At 44.0% G+C, this 19,281-nt stretch overlaps 3 protein-coding genes across 11 annotated transcripts in view; all 3 read right to left on the bottom strand.

Annotated features, from left to right (window-relative positions):
- The window catches only part of ANXA7 (annexin A7), a 28,724-nt gene extending 24,673 nt beyond the window's left edge, over positions 1–4,051 (bottom strand). The window contains exon 1 of one of the 2 annotated variants that reach the window (XM_051982154.1): positions 2,937–4,051. In XM_051982154.1, coding sequence (XP_051838114.1) covers positions 2,937–3,196 — 260 coding nt within the window. In that variant the 5' untranslated portion in view covers positions 3,197–4,051. The remainder of the gene's footprint in view (positions 1–2,936) is intronic. The other variant, XM_051982155.1, reaches the window with a different exon arrangement.
- Positions 4,052–7,883: 3,832 nt separating this feature from the next.
- On the bottom strand, positions 7,884–15,479 carry MSS51 (MSS51 mitochondrial translational activator). 2 transcript variants are annotated; one of them, XM_051982152.1, is made up of 6 exons: positions 10,514–15,479; positions 10,129–10,284; positions 9,922–10,046; positions 9,105–9,671; positions 8,723–8,816; positions 7,884–8,505 (listed from the first exon to the last, which is right to left on the bottom strand). In XM_051982152.1, exons 1-6 carry the CDS (start codon positions 10,696–10,698, stop codon positions 8,286–8,288), a joined length of 1,347 nt encoding a protein of 448 aa, XP_051838112.1. In that variant the 5' UTR covers positions 10,699–15,479; the 3' UTR covers positions 7,884–8,285. The 2 variants fall into 2 exon arrangements, with proteins under 2 accessions (XP_051838112.1, XP_051838113.1); XM_051982153.1 differs by having other exon boundaries at positions 8,413–8,575.
- A 96-nt stretch (positions 15,480–15,575) lies between these two features.
- PPP3CB (protein phosphatase 3 catalytic subunit beta) overlaps positions 15,576–19,281 on the bottom strand; it is a 50,222-nt gene continuing 46,516 nt past the window's right edge. For 4 of the 7 annotated variants that reach the window (XM_051982144.1, XM_051982145.1, XM_051982146.1 and 1 more), the window contains 2 exons: positions 18,524–18,553; positions 15,576–17,176 (listed from right to left, as the gene is read on the bottom strand). In XM_051982144.1, the coding sequence (XP_051838104.1) occupies positions 16,998–17,176; positions 18,524–18,553 (209 nt within the window). In that variant the 3' untranslated portion in view covers positions 15,576–16,997. The remainder of the gene's footprint in view (positions 17,177–18,523; positions 18,554–19,281) is intronic. The other 3 variants (XM_051982147.1, XM_051982148.1, XM_051982149.1) reach the window with 1 other exon arrangement.

The following is a 19,281-nucleotide window of genomic DNA, read 5'->3' as shown; positions in this document are numbered from 1 at the left end:
AAGCCTTGAATCCTATTAATAGCCTAAAGGCTCAAGTGCATACTCCTGTCCCTGGCATTCAGAAGGTCCCTACATAATTGGCTCTGCCTAGCCTAAACAATCTCATTACATGTTGACTGATGAACGTGAAACCTCTGCTTGACTGACTCTAGAAACAGAATGCTTATTGCTGCTCCTTGTTCATGCTATTATCATCAACTTAAAATGCTTCACTTTCATCTCTATTGTTCAAATTCTACTTATCTTTTGAAGGCCCATTTTAAATCCCACATCCTCTGTCTAGCCTTCCCTGGCTGATCTTGTCCACTTAGCTTCTGTACCATTCATCCTTTGTCATGTTTTCTGCTATTTATTTTTGAATGTGCTCATTAATCTTGTTAACTAATCCTAGCAGATTGTAAACTCCTCATAATGCTAAACACAAACTAGGAACTCAATTAATACTTGCTGAATGGGCTGCAATCAGCATTGCTGAAAGGACATATCCTTGAGATATCAGATCCACTTGAACATTGAAGAATATAAATTTTCAGGGCCCCAGACATCGTTTCCACTATTAGGACTTTACTCTCTGCTCTTTATTTACTAGGTTATCTCTTGCTTTAAAGCAGGGGCTCTTAGCCTGGGGTTCATGAACCTGTTTCTAAAAATATTTTGATATTGTATTTCAACATTAGTTTCTTTTGTAATCCTCTATGCCTTATTTTATGAAAGAGGTCCAAGGGCTTCACTAGACACTGCCAAAGGGATTCTCGATTCAAAAAAAGGTTAAGAGTCGCCTCCCCTTCTGCCCTTTTAAGAATTTTTAAATAGTAGAAAAAAGCATAGGTATCGGGCATCCTGAATTTTTGTTTTTTTTTTTTTTTGGTATGTGCACTTTTGAGGAAGTGGATTTGAGGCCATCAGGAGGTACCATGTACACTTCACAAGTGGCTTGAGCAAATGTAAACTCCTGAGTGACTAAGCAAATCACTTAACTCAGCTCCAGCAAGGCCCTAAGGAGTTATTCAACTCCACTAGGCCAACAACACAGTTCTGGCAACACCCACTTTCACAAAAGGAGGGGGAAAACACCCCTGTCCCCCCAAATCATCTCCACCCCATGAGTCAGTCTGACAAGGGAGTGGATTTCTCTCAGAGCCTCACATATGTGGCAGAATGCCCAGTAATGAGGCAGCTGCCCTAAATGTATTAAACAAATGAATCCATGCTCAACAAGAAGGATAAAAGAAAAGTGTAAAGTCCCCTCCCCATAGAGATTGCTTTCCAACACTGGGTGGGAAAAACATTTAAATAAATGAGTTGGATGCTTGGTTAAAGCCCTAAACTGGGACTATGGCTGGTTGCCTCTGAGCACAAAGTATATCGTTAATATGACTCGGGGAGCCAAAGGCTTGCCTGCCCCGCAAATCTGTTTCTTGACATTCTCAGCATTAATCAGTCCTTGAAGGAAAACTATTACGGGTGAGTGTGTTTCATTAACATCCATTATCAACTTAGTAGAGATTAGATACTAATTTGATACTTGTCAGAAGCAAGGTCCATACTGGCAGAAGCAAATGAAGACTCCATGCTCCCTCCTAGTTCTTTTTGGTGGTCTTTTTGGCTTCCCTACAGGGGATTGGTCCCATAAAGGTGCAAATTGTCATTATTTCCTGTTGCTGCTTAAAATACCAAAAATATCTGGAATCCTCCTTGAAGTCTCACCTTTCAAAGTGTAATTTTCAGGATTTAAAAATGGAGAATTTTGTCTCAGCACTCTAGTAGTGGCTCAGATTTGTTCCTATTTTCTACTTCCCTGGAAAAAGCCTTGTCCCCCTCCCCCAGCTGGGGAGGACCTTTTTTAGGTTCAGTTCCAAACACGTCTCCAACCAACCAGTGACCACGAGGTGGAAGCGAGGGAGCTCCCTCCGGAGAGAGGTGTGGGGTGGGGTAGGGCCGGGCACTTGGTAATAATCCTTGACTCTGGGGAGGATGCTATTTTCTACTGTCCTAGCGGATAGACTTTCTGCGTTTTTAAGACGGGAACGTCTGGGGACCTCCACTCAAGCCCTCGGGCGTGCGGAGGTGACCCCCGCCAGGTCGGAGAAGGACAAACTCTGCCACATTCTCCCCAAGCTTTCAGAAAGCCTGCGACAGGATTTCCCACAGAGGACCGGCCTCAGCTAATTTCAGAGAGGCCGGTGGGCGGGGGAGGGGGGACACGCAAAGGGCTGCTGTCCGAGGGCGGTTCTAGAGAAGCTGGCGGAGAATGTCCCGGCAGTCCCGGGCTGCAGAGGGAAGGCTCATTGGGAGGAGGCGGGAGAGGCTCGGGAGGGCATGGATTTGGGCAGCCCTGGGGGAGAGGGGAGTACGGATCGGGGGAGTGAGGATCCCCCCACCCCCACCCCGGCCTCTCACTTAAGGCTCCCACCTTCCTTATCGGGAGGGTGGGGACCGAAAAACCAAATGGAACTAGGGAGGAGGGAGTGACGCAGCAGATCCCGGACCCCGCCCGCCCGGGACTACTGGGTCCACCACCCCATTCCAAGGCTGGAAGCTGGACCGTGGGCTGGTCTCAGGAAAGGAGAGGGGAGAAGGGAGGATGCGGAAGGAGCGCAGAAGGGAAGAGGAGGGGGCAGGAGGGAAAAGAACCGAAGGGGAAGGGGAAAGGGAAGGAGAGGGAGGAGAGGGAAGAATAGGAAAGAGAAGAGGAGGAGGGAGGGAGAGAGGGAGACGGCAGGAAAGGAGAGGAGGGGGTAGGAAGGGTAGAGTAGGAGGGGACTGGAGGGGATAGGAGGACGCAGGAGGGCAAGGGTCCCGCTCCCACTTCACCGCGTCCCCCACCCCAGCACTTGTCCACACCTCCGCCCCCACCTCCTCTCCTACACCCGAGGGGAGCGGCCCGGGCCCGGCCCGGGCCAGCGAGGGGAGGGGGGGCAGCCGAGGCTCCTCACCTGCCCGCAGAGTAGCCCAGCCGCGCCACTGCCCCTGCTGGCCCGGCCCGCAAGATGGAGCCGGGGGCGGGGCCGGGATAGGGTGCGGGGCGGGGCCTGGCCCGGGAGACCGAGCTTGGGGTGCGGCCCCCCTTTCTCTCCTTGGCCCGGGGGCGGTGGCCGCAGAGCCTCGGCCCCACCCTCCCAGTCCCTGAGAATGGCCCACCTAGTCCTGTCCTCCCGCTCTGCCAAAGCTCCCGCACCCCCTGCATCCCCAGCATCCCCTACACCCCCAATATCCCCTACACCCCCTCCCTCCGCCTCTGCGGGCCGGGGTCCGAGGACCGCCTCGGAGTTCGTAGTTGCACGGTCTTCCCCAGGACACAATTCTCATCCGCTGCGCTTTAGGGCCCCCGAAGCATTTCTGGCCCTCCTTAGGAAGGCACCGGCGCCCGTAAGCCTTCTCTCGCTGTTATCGCACCTACACGGCAGCGTCCCAGAGGCGCTCTCCGCCTGACAAGATTTGTGAATCGTACGTCTGTCAGTTACATACATGGGACCTTGGTAATGTCATCACCTTCCCGAGTTTGTCTGTAAAGCGAAGGAGTTTGAATCAAAAGCCCCTTCCAGCTCTAGTTGTTTGAAGATATCCGAAACCCTAAGTTTCCTATAGGTGAAATGTTATCCCTGGAGCAACTTGGAACTATGCTCAAAACGTTATCAAACTGTGCACACCCTTTGATCCAGCAGGGTTTCTACTGGGCTTATACCCCAAAGAGATACTAAAGAAAGGAAAGGGACCTGTATGTGCCAAAATGTTTGTGGCAGCTCTGTTTGTAGTGGCTAGAAACTGGAAAATGAATGGATGCCCATCAATTGGAGAATGGCTGGGTAAATTGTGGTATATGAATGTTATGGAATATTATTGCTCTGTAAGGAATGACCAGCAGGATGAATACAGAGAGGACTGGTGAGACTTACATGAACTGATGCTGAGTGAAATGAGCAGAACCAGGAGATCATTATATACCTCAACAATGATACTGTATGAGGATGTATTCTGATGGAAGTGGATCTCTTCGATAAAGAGAGCCTTAATTGATCAAAGATGGGCAGAAGCAGCTACACCCAAAGAAAGAACACTGGGAAATGAATAGAAACTGCTTGCATTTTTGTTTTTCTTCCCGGGTTATTTATATCTTCTGAATTCAATTCTCCCTGTGCAACAAGAAAACGGTTCGGTTCTGCACACATATATTGTATCCAGGATATACTGTAACCTATTCAACAGGTAAAGGACTGTTTGCCATCTGGAGGAGGGGGTGGAGGGAGGGAGGGGAAAAATCGGAACAGAAGTGAATGCAAGGGATAATGTTGTAAAAAATTACCCTGGCATGGGTTCTGTCAATAAAAAGTTATTTAAAAAAAAAAAAAAGAAATGTTCTCTCTCGTCATCCTAGGCACTCATCTCCCTCCTTTTGAGTTTCATAGCACCCTGCTTTTAACTTACAAACTTTAATTTTTTTTTTTTTCATTTTCACATGCTTTTACCCTTCCATCAGGGTTAAAAAAAAGCTCAAGGGTTGGGACATGTAGCAAGCCTTAGACAACGTTGAGAAATGTTTAATTTGTAGTGTGGGAAGTAGGGGAAGTAGAGAAGCTAGGTCAGAATCCCCTTACAGTTCCCTCACCTCAAATAAGGAGGCCGGGCTAGAGTCTCCTCCAGTGTCCCTTTAAATCTGTAACAATTTGAACGAACCAGGCAAACAGCAGTTACTGCTACTGCATAGGCCACAATTTTCTAAATTTGTGTTGTCTCTGGCTCCAGCTTTATAATTCTCAACCTGGCCATTTGCACTCAGCTCATTTCCAGTTCCTTTTCCCAACAGAACTGTGGACTTTACACCTGAAACCATTCTGGGCTGCTCAGGGTCGGCTTCGGCCTTTCTCGTGGCCAGATCTTGGGCAGCACAGCACTTCCAGGCCATTAACATGCCATGCTTTCATGCGTTGTCCTCCCCGGGGAGAATGCAAGGTCCTCGTTGGCTGTCTTGTTGGTAATTTAACCCCAATGATTAACACGGTGCCATTGCACATGGTAACCTTAATGTTTTATCATCAATCTGTCCCATCTTTTTCCCCCATCGATCACCTAAATATTAAGCTTCACTTATCACCTCTAGGCAGTATAGTCTTAAAATTTCTATCTCCAGCTCTCTGCGGAGATTCAGTCCCAAAGTTCCAACTGCCTGCTGGACATCATCAGAATTCAAGACCCAGCCAGTATCCTCCTCCTCTGGAATTTGGATTCTAATTCCCTGGACTTTGATGGCCTCTAAATCCTCCTCTGGACTCTGGAGTACTTTTGCAAATCCAACTTTGGCATCTCTTTCTGTAGTTTAGCTCTTCCTTGGAACCTCCATCTGAGAGGTTTCCTTGGACAGACACACACCAACCCCACTCGCCTCTAAACAGGCTCAATTGTTCCACCTTGCCCATTGAGAATAGCAACTCTCTCCTTTTCAGTTTCCCTTTTATGTCTCTCCCCACCCCCACTCCACTAGAATTAAGTTCCTTGAAGGCAAGAATTTTATTTGTATTTGAATTCCCAGTGCTTACCACAGTGTTAGGTATTGGGGAGTCTCGAATGCTTTATCTAATCTTAATTTCTCCAAAAATAACTATATTTTCTAATGGTTCCACCATTTTTCTTTTCCAGTCAGCCTCTCAGAACCTGGTTTCTGATTCTTTTACTCCTCCTCTCCCCACAACAAATTCAATTAGCTGCTAAGTCACACTTTCTCCACGATGAATTTCAGCTGTCTTTTCATTCTCATTCTCATCACCACCATCCTGATTCATATTATCAATACCTATTTCCTAGACTACTAAATAGCTCATCCAGTTTTTCCTCTCCAAACCATTTTACAAAGCAGCCAGATTGATATTCCTATAGCAAAAATCTGATGAGTGTGTCATTATCCTACTCCCTCCACTGACTACTAAAGTATTTAAACTTTAGTTTGTTCCCCATTTGATCCCCAACCTACCTTTCTAGACTTTCAATTACAGCCAGATGGAACAATATAGTGGAAAAAGTTGATTTTTAAGCAGAAGACCTGGTTTTCAATCATAATTATTTACTACTTGTGTGATTTTGAGCAGATTATTTAACCTTTGTGGTTTAAATTCTCTGAACTATTAAAATTAAATGGGTGACCAGATTAGAGGATCTGACAGTAGAAATATGTTAAATCCAATATATGTATACATATTTATGTAATTATCATGCTGCACAAGGAATAAAATGTAGAAAAACAAAATGTATTTAGTTCAAAGATACCCCTAATCCTGTCCCGAATGCGTCCATGAATAGATTTTGGGGTGGGGGGAAGGGTCTGTGAGCTTAGGAAAAAAAAAGACTTTTTTTTTTTAACTAATTTCTAAACCAAAATTTTGTATCTTCATTAAAAATTATTCTGAAAAGAGATCCACAGGTTTCACTAGATTACCAAAAAGAATCTACGAAATAAAAAAAGGTTAAGAATCTGGTCTAAATGGTCTCTGAAAACCTTCCAGCTCTAATTTCTCCAAGATCTATGATTATTTCCTGCTCTATAACCATGGCCTGGATGATCCCACTTTCATACTTTTGCTATCATTCTCTCTACCCGGGACACACTCACCATTCTCTGTGCCTTTCTAAAGTTTACCCATTCTTGAAGGCTTGCTCCATGAAACCCTCTCTCCCAAAAGGTGTTTCATTTTATTTGCATGTGTTTCATGATGTTTGTTTCTTTAAAACTGTAAGCTTTTCCAAGTACTAGGATCCTATTCTGTTCCTCTGCACGTGTCAGTGCATTCTGAGCTCAATCAATATTTTATTGAGTAAGAGGTAGCATTACATTCACCCACTTGGGATGTGAAATGTGCTGGGAGGGAGTGGAGAGTGAGTGAGTGATTGAGCCCAGCTGAAAGGAAGACCCAGGAACCTCCTGAGCTCCACAAAGACAAGAGCTGGGATGAGAGAGAACAAGCTGAGGGGACAGGCTTGAAAAGACACTGCTCAAGAACCAGAAGATCATTATACAGGGCAACGAGATTATACGAGGATCAATTGTTTTTTTTCCTACTGAATCAATGGGAGTTAAGTGACTTGCCCAGGGTCACGCAGCTAGGAAGTGTCTTTAGTCAGGTCTTCCTGACTTCAGGGCTGTGCTCTATCCACTGTACTACCCAGCTGCATGGCTCTCTTCAACAATGAGATGATTCAGACCAGTTCCAATTGTTCAGTGATAAGAGAGCCATCTACACCCAGAGAGAGGCTGTGGAACTGAGTGTGGATCAGAACAGCATTTTCACTCGTTTGCATTTTATTTTCTCTTTTTTCCTTGTGCAGCATGATAATTGCATAAATACGTGTATATATATTAGATTTAACATATTTCTACCATGTTTAACATATATTAGACTACTTGACACCTAGAGGAGGGCATGAGGGAGGGGGGGGGGGACTGGAACACTGGGTTTTGCAAGACTAATGTCTTGCATTAGTTGAAGAATTGTCCATGCATGTTTTGAAAAATATGAAAAATTAAAAACTTTAATAAAAATTTTAAAAGACACTATTCATCATTCGTCTGGCAGGGCTGAGTAGCTCAGCCCTGAGGTCCTATCTGAAGTATCTCCTTCCCCCCCAACGTCAGAGACAGTGAGAAGCAGTATGACATGCAGAGAGCGAGCTTGGGAGTCAGAAGGAGCCAGCTCTAAGTCCCCCAACCAGCACACACACACTAGGCTGGCTGTGTGAAGCTGAGCAAGGACTTTAATTGGCAATGTTTCCGGCAATTGTCTAAGAGCAGATTGCAAAACTTAGTTGGTAGAAGTTTCCTCTTCGGGAGTTCCCTCTACCAATCAATTCACCAAATCTGATCCAAAAATAGGCAACAGGGCTAATAAACAAGAGACTCCAGAAATCCTAAAGAAATTTATTGGGCCAGCAGGGACCTTGTAATACAGAGGAATTCCATCAGTCCAAAACTAAGAGCTCACAAGCACCTGGGACACTAACAGAGCAGAGACAGTTCCAAGGACAAAAGTTTGAGGGCAACCCTCAGGAAGGATCCCAAGAGCAGCAGAAAAGGTGGTATTTGGGATACTTCTTAAAAGATAGACCAGACACTGATTCAGGGACCATGAGCTGACTGGAGTTGGGGGGAGCAAGTGCAGTTCTGCCCTCAGACATAGACCAGCTGTGTGACCCTAAGCAAATCATTCTGCCTCAGTTTCCTCCAGTATAAAATGGGGCTAATAAAGGTCCCTCAAGGATTGTCGTGAGGATCAAAGGATGTTTGTAGTTTCCCCAGCTGTCTACATCCTATGATTCATTTTCCCTGCTGCTTCCTCTCCATCCAATTGGCGGGCAGACCCCCGAAACATGATGTAGTAGGCACTGCAGTACACAGGCTGCTTGTTGGGGTTGGTATAGGCTTGCTCAGGTTTAAGGGAAGCGAACGGGTTCTCTCCATAAGCAAAAATTCCAGTCTCCAGTTTCCTGAGGATCTGCAGAGAGGCTGTCAGCTCCTGTTGACTAAAGATGGCAGAGAAATAGCTCAGGATCGGTGGCTCCCTCTATATAGAGCCTGGGTCTTACTTCATCCCTATAAATACAGAACAGGGTCATGCTCTTTGGGCATAGCAGGCAAGTCCAGAGAAGAAGGGCACCCCTAGAGGATGAAAATGGGGAGGAGGGCAGGAGGAGCTCCTCTATACAGAACGAGGTGTGTGGGACGGGTAAAGGAGCTCACCTATAGACAGTGAAGATAGTGGGGATCTCATAATCACGAAGCAGCAGTAGGGTGGGCAGCCAGCCAGCCATCAAATCTTGGCTGGCATGGAAACCTAAGAACAAGGAAGGGAAGGCAAGACGCAAGTGGGTGAATCGTGGGGGCTACTTCAACAACCTCTCTTCCATCTCCTAAGCTTCTTTTTGGGGTCCATCTGGGCCCAATTGCAGCAGGAATGGCTAGTGATCAACCAAGGTCAATAGTATGTTACTTATGGACCAGAACAAGCAACTGAGTCCCAAGGACAGGAGGGAAGAAGCTACAGGTCACTGGCTCCTCTCGTGAAGAGAGCACTAATATTTCCTTTGGGGATCCCAGCCCCCCTAAGAAGTCACAGCCTTACCTGGATGAAACCCTGCTACCAGGTCTGGCCAGACTGCCCGGCCCGTCTCTATTTGTTCTTCCCAGAAGTCATGATACAGGCCCTGGTAGCTGCTGAGCTGAACTGTACCAGAAGCTGAGGGTAAGACTGAGGAAAGCTGAGGGAGGGATTCCACAGGCAAGTCCACACCAACCATGACTACGTGGAGGGCATATCCAGGAAACATGTGTCTGAGCTCATCATAGGCCCCGTGGCTGGTAAGGAAAGCCTCTACATGGGAGGCACCTACCACATGCACTGTGATCCCCCCTGGCTTCCCCGTACCCCCCACCAATGTCCGCAGCCCTAAGCCCAACGTCAGGGGCTGAGAAAGGGTATCTGAGAGAAGCCGTCGCAGGGAGCCCCGGAGGCTATCTGGGTCCGGCCGTGGCCGCCCAACACTGTCCCACAAGGTGGACATGGCATGACTACCCAAAACAGATTCCAGCATGGTATCCAGCTGTGTCCCCCACATTGAAAACCAAGTATCCCAGTCCTGAACAGCCCCTGGCGGCCATGGCCAAGCCCCTGAAGGTAAGGAGAGGTCACCTGAAGGGACAAAAAAGAAAAATCCAAATGAGATGAGCCAAGAGAGGCCATGTCTAGTAAGAGACAAAGCAATTTTCCAAATGAGTTCTGTCCAGGAATACGAGCTTCCTTCTCTCTACCCCATCCTCCCTGTCCCTCTCCATTCCGCCAGGATCGAAGTCGCCTCCTACTCCTAGACCCTGTAATAGTGCGCCCCCCCCCCCCAAGCCTTCTTTCCACCCACCACCAGTGTCCGCTTCTACAGCCCCACCTGTGACCACGAGCCACTCCAAGAGCCGGTCTATAGCCACCAGCCGAAGTTCCCCACAGACCTTCTTGTGTGCTGGCCAGTCTGCCTTCTGGCACTCAGGACCACAGTAGTAGACATTTTTGCACCTGGTGGAGAAGGGCCACAGAAGTCTGTAGAGGGAATCACGGACAGGACTCTCCCCGGCACCTCCCCCTGCCGATATCTTACCTCTTACAGCGGCGAAGGAGCTGACAATCAGGGAGTTGGTCAGGAAGCACTCGGCACCGGGCGCAGAACTGGAAGGTGTCTTCCAGGCGTTGGAACATGTCGCTGAGGCTACGAATCCCAAAGCCTGACCCAGGGGTTCCCCCATTCACCACTGCCCTGCAGAAACAATATTGCAGAATCCCTGCCCCCCAAACTCTCATCCTCTCTTCAAATCCTTCATACTTTCTAAATCTCATCCATTTCTAATCCTTTCAAGAATGACACAGCCAAGTCCCCGAGGGAGGGGGGCATGAGGGATTATTTCAAATGCTTTACCCACACCTTCTAATTATACTCCCCCCACCCAAAACACAAAGCCTTCCTCTCTCCAAAGTTAAGTTCTCACTTGTATTCCTCATAGCTCTTCATGTTCAGCTTCTGAAGGATAACCTGGGATAGGCCAGGGACATTACTCTCCAAAGAGAGAAAGCCAAGTGCATCAATGCTGGGACCTGCGACTGTGGGGGTCAGAGCCCCCTGGGGGGAAGCCACTGGTGCAGAGTGCTTCCTGCGCCTTCGCCGAGGAGCCATGTCAGCTGGAGTCTGCGGCGTACAAGTGGAACGGCCTCCTGAGGGTTGGATACTTGTGGAATAAGCCTGCCAGAGCTTAACTATCACAGCTTATTCAAGTTTCTCGGGAGAGGGCACTCTTCTGATGTCAACAAATATTTAGAGTGCCTATTGCACACCGAGCCCCATACTAGGGAATTTTGAATAACATGAGAAGGCAGCTTCTGATTTAACCGTCTAGTGGGAGAGCTAACCATCTAATTGGGGTGGAGGTGGGGGGGAGACACGAAAAGACATCATAAAATTTTAAAAAGACACAAACAAGTATAAATTGGTATTATGTAAACCAAGCACATAAGTGCTTGAAGACGATGTTTTGTGAAGACATCTTCAGTGAAGTGAGGCTAATTAAAATGTTCCTAGAGGAGATGGAGTTTTCGTGGGTGAACAGAGACGGATGGAGATGAAGCTTTATGAGATGGAAGGTATATTTGCAAAGGCAGAGACAGGGTCATCTTAAACATGGGTATAGCAAACAGAATGGCCTAGTTGGTTCACAGGGGAGTAAGAAACATTTTGGGCCAGTGACAACAACCAAGGCAAGAGAGAACATTGCAGTTAGAAGCAGCAGTAGGGAAGCCTGAATCTATTTTAAGGCAGAAAAGGCAAGTTACAAGGAATCAATGATGATGAGACAGAGGGACTACTTTGCAGTAACCATCCCAAGTAAAAGAAAAATTATAGGTAGCAGTTATGATATTTAATAAACCACTTGTGAGTGCAGATAAAAGTTCTGATCTTAGCATCAAAACTTTCCAACTTCTGCGTTTATAGGAGAAACTCTTGGATTAGCCTCTGGACTAGGACCGAAGTTAGCAAAAAATGAAATGCTCAAATCCTCTATTTCCTTCCCCACACTTCAGTTCTCCTACTCACACTGACAAGTGGCCAGGTCCAGGGGCTATGGAACTATAACCCTGACAATCTGCTTCCCTTCCACCATCTGCCCTGAAATCCTCAGCAATATCAAAGAAAGCAGGTCTTTTGTTGTATGTGGGGGAAGGAGACTAGTTAGCTCAGTTACTTGCAGCAAAACCTTATAATTCAACTCAGAAGTATCAGCCTAATGGTTAACCCTGAACTCTCCCTTAGAAAGGGAAGCCAATTAGGGCTAGAAATGATAACGAAATTACTCTCTGCCCCATTTATGTATCTCTAGGGAGACTTTCTCTCCCCATGGGACAAGCTGACACATAGACTCCCTAGGGCTTTGTCTCATGGGGTCAGTCCCAGGCTAGTAAGCAGTGAGAGAGCCACTGTGGGAAGCACATGAACAATGCAGGACAGACTGAAATAATTTGTTGGCAGAGGGTTAAGGGTATGGAATGGAGATGGTCTATGCATTTGCATCTATATATATCACTGTCCTCTTATCTGTGCCTGAGATCCAAATTCAGGCCCCCTGACTGAAACATTCCTGCTAACAGTCCTGGACTCTTTAAAGCTCAGTAAAAGTAGTAAGGGAAGGGACAGAGGACAGAAGTGGAAAAGAATAGGGCAAGAACATGCAAGGAGACAGAAAAGGTTAAGGAGGTAGAAATGAAGTCTCTTAAAAGCTTCTTCACACATCCTATCCCATCCCCAAACAGGGTCATTACATCAGCCTAGAAAAAGTTAATTTCCAGGGAGCGAGATTCCACTAGTCTCTAACTTCTATGTGTGGCCATCCTCCCATGGAGATACTACTTCTCCCTTGACCCAGAATCCTGATCCCAATCAGCCCCAGCACATTTAGTTTTAGATTTCGAGTTCCCACATCAAGTCCTTAATTTCCCCCTGCAGGTTACTAAATCAAAATCTTCCCCCCCCCTCAGATTCCTGTACCACCCGAAGAGCCCATCTGTCTGTTCTTATTTGAATTCTTATTTTCTGAGTCACCCACCAGCAATTAAAAAATTGATTTTTTTTTTCTCCCTTGGGAGAGGAGGATATTGTGTGGTCTTTGTGAAAAAGAGAGAACTAAAAGGAAATAGCAGAAAGATATTTATCTATTTGAGTATGCTCAAACGGCCCCACTCAGCTCCTTAATCAGTGATTAACACTCTCCTGGAGGATAAACACTTCACTCAGCTATAAACTAAGAAGACAAGTTGATGAAGAAGTGACTTACCCTGCTAAGCCTTGGTTCCTTCCTTCTCTTTCTTTCAAGTGAAGTGAAAGCTTGATCTCCTCAGACTCTGGGCTATGGCTGAGCTACAGCTGTCCTCTCCTATCACTTTACTCTCCAAACTGCTGAAATGTTGGACCCTTGTGATTGAGTAGCCCTGGCCAACTAGACTGCCAGGACCAAATTCTCCCTAATGAGAATAGTGGGGGACTGACCCACTGCCAAAGACTTGGCTTATTATGACCCCTATTTTTTGCCAATGGAGCTCAGGTGGCTGTCAACACTCCTCAAATTCACCAAAGGATGGCTAGGGAAAAGGTACCAGACAGACAGAGGTAGAATCTTTGGCCCCACAGGCTGCTTCCAATCCTGAATGTTTTTGTTCAGTCCAGATCTGACTATGCTTCAAGGAAAATCATATAGAATCTATTTACCAGTATTTTGTTGGGATGGGCAATAACTCAGTACCTCAGAGAATTAGAGTGGTCGGATTAGGGCAAGGTGGGAATCAACTGTGTCCAGGATAAGCTTTCCATTAACATTGTAGGGTAGAATGCCCTTTTTAGTATAATAAATATTCTGTATACCAAATCTGATGGGATTAAGTCCAGGCTTATGTATTCTGCAGAAAACAGCAAAAAGGATGGTAAAAAAAGCTCAACAATAAATAGTGAAACACACAGTCAGGAAAATAGCTTATTCAATCCCTAAAATTTACTTTCCCTAAAAGGAAAGTGAAGTATCTGAGTGGAAATGCCAGGTGATTCCCTCTGTCTACTTCTTCACAAGGTATAATTTCCAGGAAATGATAGACTAAATTTCCATTTCAATCTGACTCATAATACAGGACTAGTGACTCATGAAGGTGAGACCTGTGATATCTTAGCAGTCATGCACAGAATCGGGTCAGCCATTCTGTTGCTTTTCCAGGCAAGAGTTACTGACATTAACTATGAACAATTAAACCTGCATGTGTAAGACCAAGAAACTAATTTTTATTTTCGTCAAAGACATCCCTAGTTCATATCCACTAGGCCCTAATGAAGATCTACAGAGCAGTGGTCATATTCAGCCTCCTATATTTGTAAAGGACCTAGACTTTTCACAAATGTCTCATTTGGCAGCATTACTCTGCAAAAGCAAACATCACAAAAAGCTGGAGAAAATCACCAATATTTTGAAATGTCACCAGTCAAGTTCATTTCCCTTGATATATGTAGAGAATGAATTGTAGCAGGAGTCCCAAAGCTATTATAGGGCAACTTCAAAACACAAAGTAGGAATTTAATAAATGCTGATTAGCTAAGTGAAAGGCAGAATAAATGTTCCAAGAACACTGAACCACAATATGGTTCCATTTTCCCCACCTATTCACATAATAGCAATAGGCAAGAAAGACTTGTGAACAGCAACTAGTATAAGGAGTGAAAGGAGACTTTTTGAGGTTTTTAGTCAATGTTCAGTCTTTTGCTACAAAAGTAAATCTGTGTCAACAGTGTCAATGCAGAACAACTGCAAGATTTAAAAGAGAAAAAAGGTCTATTGGTTTGGGGACTTTGGTTTTTTTTTAGGTACAGATGACAAAAGAGTCATCCTTCATTAGGAAAGGGAATGATGCCAAAGACAATGAAACATCGCATTTAAATTACAATTTATATTTTTGCAGTGTGTACCATGTTTAAGAAGATATTAAATTTTTTAATATCCAAATTAGTACAATACATATTCACTTCTTTCTCAAAATTGCTTGATAAATACTATACTTTGCAATGAAACTAGCTCTGAAAGGCAGACAGGGGTTTCTATTAAAAAATGATCAACTTATAGGACTCCATGTGTACCCTCTTTTTCATCCTTCTGCCAATGTCACTCCACAGACATTACTTAGGCATAATAGTGAATCAATCAGGTCTAAGGGGGGAGAAGGGGGGATCACCCAGAATACAACAAGCTGCTAAATGTGCAATTAGAAAGGATTTTAGAGGCACTCATCTTCTCTGTGAACTGCATCATAATCTTTATAGTAGTGTTTAAAACTTTAGGGAAAGTTCCAGGGATAAAAAAGATGACTGATTTAAAGAGAAAATAATCCTTGAAAAAGTATTGTTGGTTATTTTTTATAATAACAAGGGAAAGTTCAAATAACTATTTAAACAAATGTTTATAATCTATTAATATTACTATTGCACAAAAGTTATATTCTAATTTCTATCAATTATGTCCTATTATTTGCAAAAAAAACCCCAAAAACCCACCAAACCCTAGTTGCCTTAGTTTCCAGGAAAAGGTGTCAAAGATGGAAATTTAATAGCACATAATGGCAGCTTCTAAAACTTTTCCTGCCTACTGTCAAAAAAAAGTAGCTAACACTAACTGTGAACTAATTCTAGGGCACAATAACATTGTCTGAAACACTGACATTTTCTTTTTGCAAATTTACACAACAAATATACAGTATATACTTCCATATAGATTTAGGTGGCAAAAGCACAAACACAATGTCGAGGAAATCAAACTTTCAGATGACAGCAATTCGACCTGTTAAATCACGGCAGCAGCTTACTATCAAAGAGATAAAACACATTTTTTTTTTTTTTTTTAAAGGATGAGGTTCCCAGCTCCATGGTACCTACTGAATTGAATAGACACAGATTCAGAAAATCTTCTAATCTGAAAAATCTAAGCCAGGTGAGATCAGATCACAACTTCCAAATAAAACCCAACACAGAGATAAGAGCAGCGGCCCATGCATGGAATTTATTGTGTGCTACTGTTTATAAAATATTCAAATAGTCCTGCACATGCATAATATTTCCAACTTAGACAGGAGACCATACAGGGTGCACTTTCTGGCAAACAGAATAAGAGATGGCTCCGCTGCCTGGAGTTCTGAGCTGTGTTCCAGGGCATGAGGTCACCAAAGTAAAGGGAGATACCAGCTAGAGCGGCATTCTAGACAGACCAATAATTGTGAAAAACTAGCACATGGTTCCATTTATTTTTAACCAAGCAGTCCTGTAACTATCAAAATAAAAACTTCAACATGCAGTTTTGACTTTACGCTTTCACGAATGTCTGAATGGTTGAGCTGAACCATAGCTTCTATGCAGCATTTGTATAAACAAAAACACTTCCAGGACATTTTCCATTTCCTTTATAAGAATTCATAAAAATTATAGGAAGCCAACAGCCCTGCTGGCTACTGAAGTAATTTGAATACTCACAATAAACTAAAATTCCCCATAACATCTAGGCAACCTATACATGTCGTACCTGTACATCATAGGCCTATATATTAAATATTTGCAAAATGAAAACATGCATACACAAAATACAATGTCAAGTTTTACAGACATGATCTGAAGTAAAATTTACTTTGACAACATACAAGCTTTTTTAAAGATACCTTAAATGAGCAATTCTGTAATTATGTACTTTTGAAATTTAGGAGTTTTCTTTTTAAATCCCAAGGGTACAAATCTCAAAAGATTTGGGCAAAAAAGATTCTAATTGAGTTTTTGGATCCATGATCAAGTAACAAAGTTCTGCCTTGAGATAGATTATGCATCCATAATCAAAAATTAAACTATAATACAGAACTAGTGAAGACTGTAGACTTGAGGTCAGTACTTCGAACATTTGCCAACTGGGTTTTTTGGTATTTTCCCCATGATTCAAAAATACAACTTTGTAATCCCAGAATTGTATTTTAAGACCATTCTAATATAACCTTTAAAGACATTTTAAGAAACCAAAATCCATGAATAAATAGTATTTAAGTGTGTCTGAAGTCTTGATTGGAAAAAAATCTAGTTCTAGGAGGAAGAGGGAGGAATTCTCATTTGTAAACTTAAATGTGTGAATCACAAGCATAAATGGAGGTCAAGATGCTCTCCACAGAAAACAGCCCCCAGACCCCTTGCTTTCTACTCCCCACCTTGGCTCGGCTGCCAGCAATGCAACTTCATCAATAGCACAGCACATCCCAGGGCCCTCAAACCTCCTTCTGGGGAGGGAATTGGGGTCTCAAAAGCACAATGGTTTCTCCAAAGGGACCGGTGACATTTACAGTCAGCTTAGCTGATCCCTCTGGCTCCTTGGGTGTCCTGTTCATCTGGGGCCCGAGATGCGAGAGTACCCAGGAAGCCGTGGGTCACTGGGCACTGTGGTTGCCAGTCCCGTGGTTCTCAGTGGTATGTGCGGTGTTCAGAGAATTGAAACCATCTTGCTGCACAGCGTCTTTCCGGGGTGGCATTCTCTCATTGATCCTATCCAAACCTTTTGCTTCTTCAAAACTGCAGATTCTATGTGGTGGAGAGAATCCTCGTATTGCTTAACAAAATGCAAATTTGATAAGTCAGTAATAGGAAAAAAAAAGTCTAACTTCAAAAAAATAATAATAAATTATTTTTCTTAAAGATAAAAAGCCCAAAGGAGCAATCATGGCTATAAGCAGCATAAAAAACTTCTAAGTTGAGTTTTCCCCCTACAATGTTAAACAGCAAACATGATGTAAATTATTTGAAAATAAATAACAGAGCATTATGGATGGAAAGTGTTAGCATAGCCTTAAAAATTGAAGGAAAAAAAAAAAAAACAAATGCAATCCCATCAAAAACCCATCAACAGTATCAAGTTGACCTCAGTCTGACCTCTCTGCATCAGGCTCATTCTAACTCAGACCCTGAGATCTCCACTGCACCAGAAACATGAGGGGAAGAAAGAGTCAAGTGCAACAGGTTAAAATTTACTGGATTAGAACTGTTGAGGAGGCCTGGGCACTCCCACCCTTCTCATCACCTATGTGAAATGAAGAAGGAGGTAAAATATCTGCATGAGTTTGGAGAAGAGTATGGCTGATGCCCAAAGGTGTTTAGTCTCATGCTACAGGAGAAGACTCCTCAATGGAACACCATTCACCAAGTGTTATTATTCAGAAACCCTCCACAGAGGTCAAGGCAATCCTTCTCCAAGTGCCATGGTGCATCCCTCAATCATACATGCACGAGAAAGATCCCCACGCTGTGGGTACAGACAAGCTGTTTCACACGTGCAGTCCCTGGGGCTCAGAATCTGTGCACCATGTATCAAACATACGGCTGGGGCAGCAACATAGGCAGCAATGTGCACTATCAGAGGTCAACACATGAAATACATAAACAGGAATCATAGAAGCAGACTACAGCCCAAATTGTGGTGGGAAAATATATGACAATTCTTGCACATTTGGGTGCATTCTAGAAAATGGCAAAAAAACAAAAACAAAAAACCCACCCCCAAATCTAAAGTCACTCCACTAAAAGAAATCAGAATAGAGCAAAAACATGCAAAACATGAAGTGAATCACTCTTTGTGGGATAAGTTTCAACATCTCCATTAAAATAAGCGACTAAAGACACAGCGAGATAAATTTTAGCATGCTATATACTAATAAAATAAGAATGTTAAAAGCTGATTGGACACTGTATTAGAAAAATATTTAAAAACTTCCCTTGTCCTATCACTATGAACCATAATCTTCAGGGGAGAAAAAAGGCATGTTACGGGTAAATATGATGAGTCAGTGAGTCTGATTCATCTTGGGCTGTGCAAGCTGAGAGTGAGACCCCCCCAGGGGACATTTCTGATGCCCACCCACATACCACAGATCTTTGCCCAGCGCAAGGACTCTGATCGTACCTTTTTCAGCCTCAATTGCCTCAACTGTGGCTGTACAGAAGTGAGCAGAGGCATGCAAAATGAACAAGAAAGATGAGAAGGGTCATATCGTACAGCAGAAAAGGCAATGATCAACTTAAAATATCACAGTTCCCCAGGCTACATCAATTCATAGTTTAACCAAAAAGACCGTGCCCTTATCCAAGGGAAAGCTCCACCCCATTCCCCCGCCCCCAGTTCCTGACACAGCACAATTACACACAGCACTATGACAACAATGGTCAGGGCACAGAAGAGACAGTCATTCCTTTACGCAGACAGCTCAGCACCTGCCCCAGCTCACTCCTATGTTAAGTGTACATTTAGGATCCAGTATTCCAAAGATTCAAGAATTTTACAGCGTGTCTCTATTATGTTCTATCCATCAGTCTCAAGGAAATTCTCTAAAGAGATGCCAAAACAGGATTTAACAGTAAATCAAAATTAATGCTGCCTGGGTCCTTTCTTTTATGCATATATGGAACTCTGCTCTTCACTGCCTGGGTTTTCTAAGCATTTAAATTCAAAAGGGGAGAGAGGGAAGAATAACAGCATAAATTTCAAAATCCAAGGAAGCTGTGGTTTTAGGATGATGAAAAAAATCAATAAGCATCCATGGCTATAATCTGAACACTAAAAATGCCTTTTCTCTTTAGAAGGATGTTCTCTTATGAAGACAAAATTATAAAGTCTAAAGAGACTAACATCTGAGGGCAATTTCCCACTGGTGTCCTATGACC

This window comes from Antechinus flavipes, chromosome 2 (assembly GCF_016432865.1).
Source record: "Antechinus flavipes isolate AdamAnt ecotype Samford, QLD, Australia chromosome 2, AdamAnt_v2, whole genome shotgun sequence".
Taxonomy (NCBI): domain Eukaryota; kingdom Metazoa; phylum Chordata; class Mammalia; order Dasyuromorphia; family Dasyuridae; genus Antechinus; species Antechinus flavipes.
The sequence above is the reverse complement of the archived record's forward strand: the minus strand, read 5'-3'. Positions and strand labels throughout refer to the sequence as shown.